At 30.9% G+C, this 13,507-nt stretch overlaps 1 protein-coding gene across 4 annotated transcripts in view; it reads left to right on the forward strand.

Annotated features, from left to right (window-relative positions):
- The window catches only part of Dync2h1 (dynein cytoplasmic 2 heavy chain 1), a 329,197-nt gene that overhangs the window by 62,719 nt on the left and 252,971 nt on the right, over positions 1 to 13,507 (forward strand). For all 4 annotated transcript variants that reach the window (XM_005329090.4, XM_078046934.1, XM_005329089.4 and 1 more), the window contains exons 37-43: positions 1,714 to 1,913; positions 2,720 to 2,984; positions 4,565 to 4,772; positions 6,723 to 6,852; positions 10,096 to 10,251; positions 11,562 to 11,821; positions 12,676 to 12,922. In XM_005329090.4, coding sequence (XP_005329147.1) covers positions 1,714 to 1,913; positions 2,720 to 2,984; positions 4,565 to 4,772; positions 6,723 to 6,852; positions 10,096 to 10,251; positions 11,562 to 11,821; positions 12,676 to 12,922 — 1,466 coding nt within the window. The remainder of the gene's footprint in view (positions 1 to 1,713; positions 1,914 to 2,719; positions 2,985 to 4,564; positions 4,773 to 6,722; positions 6,853 to 10,095; positions 10,252 to 11,561; positions 11,822 to 12,675; positions 12,923 to 13,507) is intronic.

A 13,507-nucleotide genomic window follows, 5' to 3' on the forward strand; every position in this document is an offset into this window, starting at 1 on the left:
TCTTCAGATTGTTTAAAACTAAGACACTGTGAAAATAGCAGAGAGGACTACATAAAATTACTTATTTGGAATTTAAATGATCAAAATACATATCTTACCAAGGGAATTGAATTTAGCTCCTATTGGATTGACATATTCAAGGGTAGATATAGCTATCTTATGAAGTGGTTAAATAAATATTTTCCATTCCTCTATCTCTGGTGAGTTTCTTAAAAAATATTTTTAGTATGAATGAACACAATATTTTTATTTTACTTATTCATTTTTTATGTGGTGCTGAGGATCAAACCCAGCGCTTCACACATGGCAGACAAGCACTCACAGCTGAGCCACAACCCCATCCCTCTCTGATTATTTTTAAGAAATATAGTAAATAATGATGATGGAATGAGATGGACAACATTACCTAAGTACATGTATGAAGACACACATGGTGTGAATATACTTTGTATACAATCAGAAATATGAAAAATTTTGCTCTATATATGTCTAATATGAATTGTAATGCATTCTGATATCATATAACAAATTAGAATAAAAAATAAAGATGGCGTATGAATTCTGTTCTTGCCTTTGTTATGTATATATATGTTATCAATAGTATCCTTAAAAATAGAAATCTGGCAATGATACTACTTTGCCTTTGGTCTAAGAATGGGTTTGTGAGCCATTTTTTAAAATCAGAAATTAGAAATTTTTATTATGTTGAGTCATTTAATTTTTGAATTGTTTGCTATAATAGACGATATTATTTCCCTGGTGGTAAATATAAGAAGAAATCTGAGATTCACATTTAGTGATTTGCTCAAGAGCTATAGCTAGTCCTTAACAAATTTTTTTCTTTCTTTCTACTTTTTTTTTTTTTTTTTGGTGCTGGGGATTATACCCAGAGCCTTGTGCTGCTAGGCAAGTACTCTACCACTGAGCAACACCCCCAACCATCGCTATTTTAAGATTTTTTAAAAAAATATTCTTTTAGTTATACGTGGAGACGATATCTTTATTTTGTTTATTTATTTCTATGTGGTGCTGAGGATCGATCCCAGGGTCTCTCACGTGCGAGGCGAGTGCTCTACCACTGAACCACAACCCCAGCCCCCTATTTTAAAATTCTGAGACAAGGTTTTGCCAAGTTACTAGGATGGTTGGTCTTGGACTTGTGATCTTCCTGCTTTGGTCTCCCATGTGAATCAATTTTGAGCAAGGCTTATCAAAGATTGCTTTTCAATTTGTTATTTTTTAGTTTTAGGACATAAACTCTGGGAGTCAGTATTGGTATATTTGGAGAGATACTTGAATCTAGAATTACTTTACCTGGATTTGAATCCCACCTGTAGTACTGCTATGCCTTCTCAGGAAAAACAATTAGACTTTTACATACTTAATGTCTCATATGTATACCTGGAATAATAATAACTTTCATACCTACTTTATGGAGTTGTTATAAAGATCATAAAAGTAAAATATACAAGTATAAGTGATAATGATTTTTATAATTAAAGTCTGGAGAATCTATGAAAAGAATTTCATAACTTTGTTTAGTGACACTTATTTTTCGTTAGTCAAAAAATGGAAAGTTTAGTTAAGCTTGCCAGTTCACATGATGTAATATATATTTAATGACTAGTAATGTATATCAAGAATATAGAAAAAAATTTTTGTAGTCATTAAATTGATAGCATCTTATTTTCAAATAAAACTTTTTTTTTCTAGCTAATGAAAGTCATATTGTGGTACAAGCATTGAGGCTTAATACAATGTCAAAGTTTACATTTGCTGATTGTATCCGGTTTGATGCACTGATTAAAGATGTCTTTCCTGGAATTGACTTTAAAGAAGTAGAATATGATGAACTAAGTGCTGCATTACAGCAAGTCTTTGAAGAGGCCAATTATGAAATCATACAGAATCAGGTAACTGTGAAGAATACTTTATAATATATTAATAGCTTTTCTTAGTTAGCCCCTTATTTACTATTCTTATCATACATCTTCCAACTTATCTTTCATCTTTCAACCTTAACATCACTTGCCTCAGGGAAACCTGATTTTGAAGTCCTGATAAGTCTTTTTACTATGTGCTTTCATTATTTTTATTATATATACCTGTCTACTATTTAATTGTGTATTTGATTAATATTGATTATCCCCCATCAGATAGTAAGTAATCTTCATGGAATATAGAATCCATGTATATTTTTGCTTACCATTTTATTCCTGTTGCCCATCCTAGTATCTGGCATATAATCCATCATATGTGTTTTAGATAATTAATTGTATATGATTTAGTTTCACTTTGATAGTTTCCTAGGAGAGCTTCTTTTCAGTGGGTCTCTTTAGTGCAAATGAACACTTTCCCCTCACATTTTGTTTTTGGAGAAAGGTAGGATATAAATGAATGAATGAATGAATGAGTGAATAAAATAATGAACATACTGTATTTGAATGAATGAATGAGTAAAGAAAGTAATGGCTATATTGTAAAAGAAAAAAAACCTCAAAGCATCCTGTTTCTTTTAAACAAATACTGAATTTAAAAGTCACATTGTAAAAATATTAAGATTTATTTAGATATTGTTTTATTTAAGATTTTGTCTTGTATTAAAGAGATCAAAAGCTTAATTTACATGTTTGGAATAGAACATCTATATAGAATGAAAGCAGAACTGAATATAATTGAATATTATAAATAACATACGAATACATTTCTTTTCTACTAGATCAAGAAAGCTTTAGAATTATATGAACAGTTACGCCAGAGAATGGGAGTCGTTATTGTTGGTCCAAGTGGTGCTGGCAAATCAACCCTTTGGCGAATGTTAAGGGCAGCACTTTGTAAAATTGGCAAAACAGTAAAACAATATACGATGAATCCCAAAGCTATGCCTAGACATCAATTATTAGGCCATATTGACATGGATACAAGAGAATGGTCTGACGGTGTTTTGACAAATAGTGCTCGCCAAGTAGTTCGGGAACCACAAGGTTAGTCTCTACTGTGTAATTCATTGCTTTAGTTAGTAAGTTGTAGAAAATGATAGTCTGTCTGTAATGCTATCCTTATAATTTAGGCCTTACACATAGCCATAAACTACCTTATAAAATGTGCATTTGATATTTTACTAAAACATTTTGACTTATACTCTGTAACAACTTTTAATAAAATCAAAATTCAGAGTAACTTATATAAATTGTAAACTAATTTACTGAATAAATATAAAAATCTTTGATTGATTTCTTTCTTTTTTTTTGGTATGGGGGATTGAACTCAGGGACACTCAACCACTAAGCTACATCCCTAGCCCTATTTTGTATTTTATTTAGAGACAGGGTCTCACTGAGTTGCTAAGCACCTTGCTGTTGCTGAGAGTAGCTTTGAACTTTCCATCCTCCTGACTCAGCCTCCCGAGCTGCTGGGATTACAAACCTGTGAAACCGTACCCAGCAAAATATTTGATTTCTGAATTGATATCATAATACCTCATAATTTAATTGGTTTTATTAACACTATTAATTGTTAGTTTGAATACATTGCTTTGAATCATTTTGAAAATGTAACAGTTGACTTTTCTTATCTGAATTTTTTTTGGGGGTGGTACCAGGGATTTAACTCAGGGGCACTCAACCCCTGAGCCACATCCCCAGCCCTGTTTTATATTTTATTAGAGACAGGATCTTATTGAATTGCTTAGCACCTCGTTTTTACTGAGGCTGGCTTTGAATTCAAAATCCTCTTGCCTCAGCCTCTCCAATTGCTAGGATTACGGATATGTGCCTCTGCACCTGGCTTTGTCTGAAGTATTTTGAGTTGGCTTTATAAAAATATTTTTTGGAAGAATCAGAGGAGACTCCTTAGTTTTTAATCAGGTCATAATTGAATTAATAGTCATTTTTCTAAGGCAGTGATTGGAATGTTCGGAACTCTATGACTTTGGGAGGGATTTTTGATGTAGTCTTTTATCTTGCACACTTTTATTAGTGACATATTTCTCTTTGAATTGTTTTAAACTTGAACTATTCCCATTTTAGGAAGGATGGATTTAAAAAAGTTTGTTCCCAGAAAGCTGTATATATAATCTGCTTTTCCCCTTTGAGGTCATTTTTTGATGTACATTAAAAATTGTACTGACACTGAAAATTGGGTTTGGAATATTTTCTAAAAGAGACATTACATAGCAAGCATACATTTATTCTCATGATATAGTAAAAGACAAAAGTCAGAAGAATATTTTGTAGGTGTCTCATGGGAATAGGACTGTCTAAGTCTTGCATACCAATTTCTTTTAGGGAGATTACCAATCTGTATGGTTATAGATAAACAAAGCATTATCACAAGGTATATAGTTGAGTTTTTTGGCCAGCTAATCAAGGTTTATTCTTGAATTCTCTAGGACATTTGTAGTAAAAATTTACATGAAAATTTTTAGCTTGTTCAACTTTTTCTTCTTTATATTCAACTTCAAAAATAAAGAAATACTTAGGGACATCACTTTTAAACAACAAGAGGTAATAGGGTTTTTCTTCTTTTTAACTATTATCACTGCCCTATTATGGTTTTCAATTAGATGTGAGCTCATGGATAATCTGTGATGGTGATATTGACCCTGAATGGATAGAATCTCTGAATTCTGTTCTGGATGACAACCGTCTACTCACTATGCCTAGTGGAGAAAGGATTCAGTTTGGCCCAAATGTTAATTTTGTATTTGAAACTCATGATTTAAGTTGCGCCTCACCAGCCACAATATCTAGAATGGGAATGATATTTCTTAGGTAAGCCATAAAATATATTTCAAATAGTATTTTGGCTAAGTCAATCTAGTATGAATAGCATACAGACTTTTTGTTTTTGCCAATTTATGATTAACTTCTTTTGCAGGATTGTTGGGTTTTAACTTATTCAGAGAGTTCTTGTTTTATTGTAATTGAATTATTTTAGCCCTTGAGTTGTATCATAATTACTAAGTAATGTTTTTGTTTTTTTAAGTGAAACAGCCAGCTTTAAGTTTGTTTTATTTTTTTCTACTTATTTAAATATTATGATTGAGTTCAGAGCATATACTAATCATGAACTAGGGGTTAGTAGTTTAAAAGCTCAGCAACAATGTTTTAATTTTAGAATCTTAGATTTATAGGATTTTAGGGCTTCTCCAAGTTTAATAGGTTCTATGGTTCAACCTTTTCATTTGCAAATTTAAAACCATTTTACTTGACATTTTGTCTTCATTGTATTTGGAAGAATATTCAAGAGCAAAAATGAAAAATAAACTACTTTTAGATATCATGGGCAGTGGTTACATGCCAGCACATGGACATTTGAACCAATTTTATTTCCCCAAATGAACAATAGTTTGGTATACATAAGGAAGTTTTATTTTACTTTTTGAGTTCATGTTTTAGAATTTTTAATTTATCACTCTATATAAAGTTCTTGACTATTAATAGGGCCATTTGAAGCTATTTTGGGTAGTGTACATATATGAGAGTGTAATTAATTTGGTTCAGATTGTGTTTTAAAAGTATTTAATTTTCTTTCTTCTTTGACAGTATGATAGGAAACATTTTATTAAATTTGTCATGAACTTTAATTAATATTATAAGGTGTTGATTATTAAAAGTAATACAACTTAATTATACTCCATGTATGTATATCAAAATAAATTCTACTCTAAAGTACAACTAAAAATAACAAGTTAAAAATAAAAACAAATTCAAAAAGTAATATAATTTCAAATTTATAGTTTCATAGTATTTTTCCTCAATTTATTGTTTCTTCAATGTATTCTTATAATATTGTGAAAAATTAGGATAAAAAGTAAGTTTCAGTTAAATTTTTAAATCTTGGATATCTATTATGTATATGTAAAGTTAAACACTTTAGAAAAGACAGCAGGAAAGGAGTAAAACATTTATGAGAGTAAGTCATTTCAGAACATACCTTAAAGCCAAGGAGATAAATACAGTAGTTATAATACAAGATAGAATAGAGATGAAATAAACAGTAGGTAGAGTGGGTGGATATATAGCAGAAAAAAAATCATACATTGCTAAAGAGGGTTGTAAAATTGTTTGTGAGGTAGGTATTATTTATGAGAGGCATAATGAATTTGTATGATTTCATGAAAATACAAATACATATTAACTTTTTTAGGTTTCTATGTATTTCAATTCTGTCATAGCTTTGGGCTTAATTCATTCTTTAGCAGATATTTGCTGAGCGCTTGCTATGTAATAGGCCACATTGGTCTCTTTTTATTTCCCTACATATTTTATTGGTGTATGGTAGTTGTACATAATGGTGATTTTCGTTGTATATATTCATACTTGCATGCAATATAACAGTATAATTTGACCAGTATCATTTCCCAGTATTTCACCTTTACCTCCCCTCTTTCTTCTCCCCGGTCACTTTCCTCTATTCTACTGATCTCCTGCAATTTTCATGAAATCCCTTCCCACTACCTTTCTTTTCCTTTTTCTTCTCTAGCTTCCACTTATGAGAGAAACTTTGTGATCCTTGACCTTCTGAAAATGGGGAAGTTTTAATAGTGCACTGGAGTGATATTAATTATTATACATACACATATATATCAACGTCAAATCTTGTGTGCTAGAGGATAAAATATTTGTGTGGAATAATGTTTAATGTAGCAGAAATTTATGTGAAAATAAATTGACAGTTTCTTCCTAAGTAATTTACATGTTTGTGTTAATCTGTTTCAGTGATGAAGAGACAGATGTTGATTCTCTGATAAAATCTTGGTTGAGGAATCAGCCTGCTAAATACAGGAATAATCTTGAAAACTGGATTAGGGATTATTTTGAAAAGGCTTTACAATGGGTTTTAAAGCAGGTAAATTGAACCTAATATTTCATAATTAATCATTGAAGTGACACGTATAATGATGATGATGAAGAGTGATGCTTGCATTTTGCTGTCTTATGGCAAAGCTCTGCTGGAACCTGGGGAGAAGGGGAGAGAAGTATTTGTTGTCTTTGCCATCCCCCTGTGTCTTTTGGCATAAATCTTGATTACATTAATTTTAAAAATACTTTAATTTTTCCATTTACAATATCTTGAATGCTTTACCTAAAAATCTTTAATATTGGGATGTCTTTTTATTTTTCATTAGCAAAACCATCTTGCTGTCACATTTTACTATGTCAATCAATATCTACATATATATCATGTTAAACACAATAATAAGCTAGTATTAAAGTAGGAAAATGATGGTGAGTTATTTACAATAATTTAGGGGACATTTATTTATCCAGCAGAAGTGAATTAACTAATACATGGTCAAACATGATACTAGAGAGATTTTGAAAGGTGAAGATTAATAGGGTAGTCCCTTTCCTTGATCAAAGTCTATGTAGTGGAGGAAAATGCTGTATAAACAGATAATCACAGTGCAACAGGATGGGAATATATTACTGTTTTTTTTTAGAAGAGTTTTATTTTTGTTGTTGTTGATGAACCTTTATTTATTTATTTACATGCAATGCTGAGAATTGATCCCAGTGCTTCAGACATGCTAGGCAAGCACTCTACCACTGAGTTACAACCTCAGCCCTTAGAAAAGTTTTAAAATAGATCATATTTGATTTTTAATTGAAGCATGAGTAGAAGTTTAGCATGCAGAGATGATCCTTGAAGGTTTCCAGATATTTTACGTGTAATACCTGGAGATCATCTACTTACCTGCTATTAATATTAGAATGTGTAATATAATACTAAATGGAATATATTTATGTATGTATATCAATTTGACTGTAGATATGAAGACAGGATAAAATTATTTGGATTCATTTTTGCTTTCATGTCATTACTTTTATGAAAAACTTAACCTATCAATACAAAACAGAGGAGATAATTAGCAGTAAATATTTTGAAAGTATCTGATTTTTAATCTGAATTTTATTTAGAAGTTAGTATCTTGTGATTAAACCAAATATATACAGAAATGGAGATCTTGCTTTAGTTTTTACAACCTTTTTCTTTTCTTGGTAAGTATGAAATAGGGATTTGATCCTTACAAAGCAATATGGATTTGTGAGGAAATGCTACAAGTGAAATAGGTTTCTTTGGGGGGTCTCAAAGAAGAACCACTCTGACCAGTCCCCACTCTTCCTACATGCTTATTATAGCAACATACAATATCTGCCTACTACCTTACAATTATCTATTTATATTTAACTCTAAGCACCTTTAGTGCAAGGACCATACCTGTCATATTCCTTATCATTTCCCTGGAAATTTGATATTAACAGGGTTGTGAGTGAATGATAGTGGTTGTGCTTACTTAATTTAGCTTTGATGCCTATTTGTGGCACTTTTTGGTAGATATGCCATTAATAAAACCTACAAACCTGATAAGACTCTAATGTAATACCTGGAGATCATCTACTTACCTGATATTAATATTAGAATGTATAATATAATACTAAATGGAATATATTTATGTATGTATATCAATTTGACTGTAGATATGAAGACAGGATAAAATTATTAGCCATAGATAACCAAAGATGCAGTTAGAAAATAAACTGCTTTTGTTTGAGATCAAGTCATTGTTTTTGTTTGAGGCTTGTTTTTGGATATGTGTGGGTGTTGAGAGTTTTTTCTTTTGCTTTGTTCACCATTCTCATGGTATGATATATAACATAATGAATGTTCTAGTCAAATACTGAAATTTTATTTTTGAGTAGACTTTGCTTTCCTTTATTAGTTCAGCCATTAAGATGTTATAGATGAAAGTATGAAAGTTTCCTTTATCTCACATTTAGTTGTAGACCTAACTACCTGGATTTCTACCTATCTTTTCAATTCTTCCCACTCTTCTTTCCATTTTTCTTTTCTTCAAATTATTCATTATACAGGCAGAGTGATCTTTTAAGAATGTAAATTGTTTCATTTTAATCTCTTACTAATACCACTCTAAAGACAGTGAAATTAAGATTTGTTATTTACCATGGCCTATTTCTGCCCTCTGGCCTTCTCTGACTTAAACCATTGATTCCAGCCAGGTATGGTGGCACATACCTGTAATCCCAGCAACTCAGAAGGCTGAGGCAGGAGGATTGAAAGTTCAAGGCCAGCTTCAACAGCTGTCTAAAAGTAAAAAACAAAAAGGGCTATGTATGTCGGTTAGTGGTAAAGGACTCCTGGTTTTGATCCCTAGACTGCAAAAGGAAATGAAATGAAAAACAAATAAAAATAAATAAATCACTGATTCTTTGCTTCCTCCAGGTTAAGCTTTTTTTGACATATATAAGTTTTCCTTTCAGGTGTTGTGTTTTCTGCATGACCAGATAGAATTTATCCTTCAGATACTAGCTTAAATGACACTTTTTACAAAGAGGACTTGAACCTTTAATTTAAGTTACTGTTTCTCACAACACCCTGTACCTCTTATTACAACATACTAACCATTTCCTCTTCTGGGCTTCAATTCTGTGAAGACAGGGACTATGTTTAATGCATTTTTAATTTTTTCAAATCTAACACCACATGCAGATCCTAATGTATGATTGGTTTTAAGTAAGTATTTATATAAAGAATGAGAAATATGTCATCTGAACTCCTTAGCACTTACCAATGGCCCAGAGGCTTACACATTAAAACAATCTATACCACCAAAATCTAAAAGTTGTATTTTAAAATTCTGCTTATAGAGGAAGTTCCAAACTATTTGCATTTAAACTGACTTTTCTTAGTCTCCCCTTTTTTTCCTGGAGTCATTATTACAGCTTTTGCTTCTAGTTCTTTTTATCAGCAAGAGGAGATGAACAACAATATTTTTTGGACCAATACTCCCTTTAATTTACTCTTATAGATTTCAGGGTTAGAAGTAGACAAACCATGTATTTATTTGAGGACTTTAGCATTTATTGAATAAAATATATAATTAAGTTTTTATTATTTTTATTTTTAAAATAATAAATAGAATAAAATTCAAACTTCCTACCACTTGATTGGAAGGATGAATTTAAGAGTTTTTTTTGAAAAGATATGTGAATGTCAATTTGTGTGATTCTCACTTTACCAATTAATATTTGCCCTTTGTCTGTTTGTACTATGGATTTCAATCAACAGAATGACTATGTGGTAGAAACAAGTTTGGTTGGGACTGTGATGAATGGTTTGTCTCATCTACATGGATGCAAAGAACATGACCAATTTATTATTAATCTCATAAGGGGACTTGGTGGAAATCTGAATATGAAATCACGTCTGGAATTTACCAAAGAGGTAATATATTTAAAGCCTTTATACAGTCAACATTTTTCTTTAATTTTTCATTGGCTCTTTGCCCAAATAAAATGATTTGTAAATTATAAGGTATAGAACTTTCAAGTTTAGAAATTATGCATTCAGTAGAGTAATAGTACATTTATGTATATGTGTATATATTTACTATTTTATGATGTTAAAATTTTATAAAATGTTTTAATAGGCTAATGTGGGACATAAAAATGTGAGACGTTAGGAACCACATGGATAAATATAATTATTTTATTGCTTTTTAATCTCAGAATAATAAAGTATTTTATCATCTCTTTAAATAGAAAAGTTTAAGCAATTAGCAATAGAAAGATGAATTAATAATTAATAAATATTTTTAAGATATTTATATTTTTAGTCAATTTTTTTATAAAGTTAAATTCTACACCATAAGGGATTTTCTTTCTGTTGGCCTCCAGCGTTATATTTCAGCTTCTTTTCTCTTTTTGATGCTTATTTAATAGCACCATTTATTGCTTTCTCTATTCTGTTTCCATTACCATGACTATCCTGTTGATTCTGTTGTCATTGTTACCACTCAGTGCTATTCTATGAGCTGCTTTGAAGCAGAGACTCTCTTGCCAAAGTTTAAAATAATGTTGAAGAGCAGCATCATATTTGAATTCTGCTTTACATCTGCACAGATAAGAGTTTACAGTATTAAGGAAAAGAATAACACATAGAGCATAGTAGTGGTAGCACCGAAGTGTGTAGTACTAAGATATGTTGGAAATGAGGGATTTTAGGATGCCTATACTGTACAATTAATGATTTGGTGTTTATAAGAACTCCATTAAAAGTTGAATATTTTATACCACTAAGTTGGTATCTTCTAGGTACTTTTATTTATTAAATGATCATTTAGAGAAAAATAGTGAAGATGAAGTATCACTTTAATTATTAATTTTGCTTGTAAGTAGGTTTAGTGTATGTAAATTTTTTTTTTGGCACTAAGATGATTTAGTTTGGGGATGTTTACTTGGAAGAATTAGAAAATTTTATGCATTCATCCAGGCACAGTAATGCATGCCTGTAATTTCAGCAACTCAAGCAAGAGACTGAGGCAGGAGGATCCCAAGTTCAAAGCTAACCTCAGTAATTTAGTAAGACACTCAGCAACTTAATGAGACTCTGTCTCAAAATAAAAATAAAAGTGACTGAGGATGTAGTTCACTGGTAAAGTGCCCCTAGCTTTAATCTTCAGTACCAGGAAAAAAAAATTATTACACATTCTGTTTGGAGTACATAAAAACTTACCGCAACTCTTTCTTTTTAAGGTTTTTAATTGGGCGCAAGAATCTCCTCCAGACCCTCACAAACCAATGGACACCTACTATGAATCAAGTAGAGGTCAGTTGGCATCTTATGTGCTGAAGAAGCCAGAAAACTTGACAGCTGATGATTTCAGTAATGGCCAAGCTCTACCAGTTATTCAGACCCCTGATATGCAACGAGGTCTAGATTATTTCAAACCTTGGTTAAGTTCTGGTACCAAACAGCCATTTATTCTCGTAGGACCAGAAGGATGTGGCAAAGGGTAAGAAGATTATTGACAGAGTGGATATTGTGGATTTATGTCCCTCTTTCCCAATTATTTAATAGTTTTTATATTTCTTTTGTTTAAAATAACATGTATATAATAACATGTATATTTTTATGGAGGAGTCTTTTGTCAGTATTTGTGAAAAACATCATTTTGGAGAAGAATATGTCATTTGCCTGATTATATGATTTCTAATGGAAAAAGAACAATCTGAGAAGTTACTCTTAATTATATGCATACAATCATAAGAAATAAATATCTTAGATGTAAATTACCATGCGTTTTAATTATAAAATTTAAATGTTGAAGTTAGTTCTCTGTTTAGCTTTTTTATTGTTATTTGCTTTTTTTGTTTTTGCAGCTCTTGATTTAGCTTTTAATTTAGTAGAATACATCTATTTTTAAGGCTTATAGGGTGTAGTTTTGTAAATAAAGAATCTGTGAATTATTAGTTTTATATTTCTGTTAGGAGAGTAGTCATTTAAAAATTCTATAAAATCATATATTTTTTTTTAATCTAGGAGAACTTAAAATCTTTCCCTCAACTGTAGGGAAACAGAATTATTATATTCTATATATAGTTTATCAAACCAAATTATTGAGAACTTTGACTGTTCTGGCTGAAAAAAAACTCAGTAGTACCTTAAAATATACATTTATTTTCTAATCTAAAATTTAAAAAGTTACAGTGATAATAGTGGATACCATATCCATGTTTTCCATTTTCATTTTAAACATCATCATAATAATTTAGAAATTAAAATACTTGTAAAATAAAAGTCCTATATTGAAATAGAAAATATATGTTGGTCATATTTTCAAAGTCAAATGTCATATATCTTTTGCAGGATGCTGCTCAGGTATGCCTTTTCTCAACTCCGGTCCACTCAGATTGCTACAATTCACTGTAGTGCACAAACTACTTCTCGGCATCTCCTGCAGAAATTGAGCCAGACTTGTATGGTAATCAGTACTAATACTGGTCGAGTATATAGACCAAAGGACTGTGAAAGACTTGTTTTGTACTTAAAAGATATCAACCTTCCTAAGCTTGATAAATGGGGGACCAGTACATTGGTAGCTTTCTTACAGCAGGTAAGTCTTGTTACATGGTATAATTTGGTATAATTGGAAACAGTTTAATTCCAATAATTTTTCTTCTAGATAGAAAATCTGCTTTTATTCTTTAGGGCCAGTTTTATTTAGTGTGTGTCATGGAAATTGAATTCATGGAGTGAACTTGTTCTAGGTTGGTTTCTTTCATTTTCCTTCCTTTAGAAATTTGTATTACATTGAAATAATATATGACAGGGAAAGTAACAACCTTTATTCCACATTTATCTCCTGTCCTTTTTTATTTAAAAAAAAAAACAAGGAGGAAAGCAGAAGCTGGGGATGGTATTGAAGTTGGAGAATTTTTTGCTTTATTTTTGTATGTATGCATTTATCTGACAGCAGTTATACTTTCTTGATCCATACCTCTTTCTGTCAGCTTTAATCCATTAGTCTCCCTTTTTGCCTCAGAATTCAAAATCACACATTCTTATACAGTGTGCAGGATTTTTTCCTTTATGTTATTCAAATCTCATTAGAAATGCCAAATTCGTAGAGTTCACTATGCTTATTTAGCTTTACCATGTAACTGCAGAATATGATAAAATATAGGAAAAAGCCAAAATA

Source organism: Ictidomys tridecemlineatus, chromosome 4 (genome assembly GCF_052094955.1).
Source record: "Ictidomys tridecemlineatus isolate mIctTri1 chromosome 4, mIctTri1.hap1, whole genome shotgun sequence".
Classification (NCBI taxonomy): Eukaryota; Metazoa; Chordata; class Mammalia; order Rodentia; family Sciuridae; genus Ictidomys; species Ictidomys tridecemlineatus.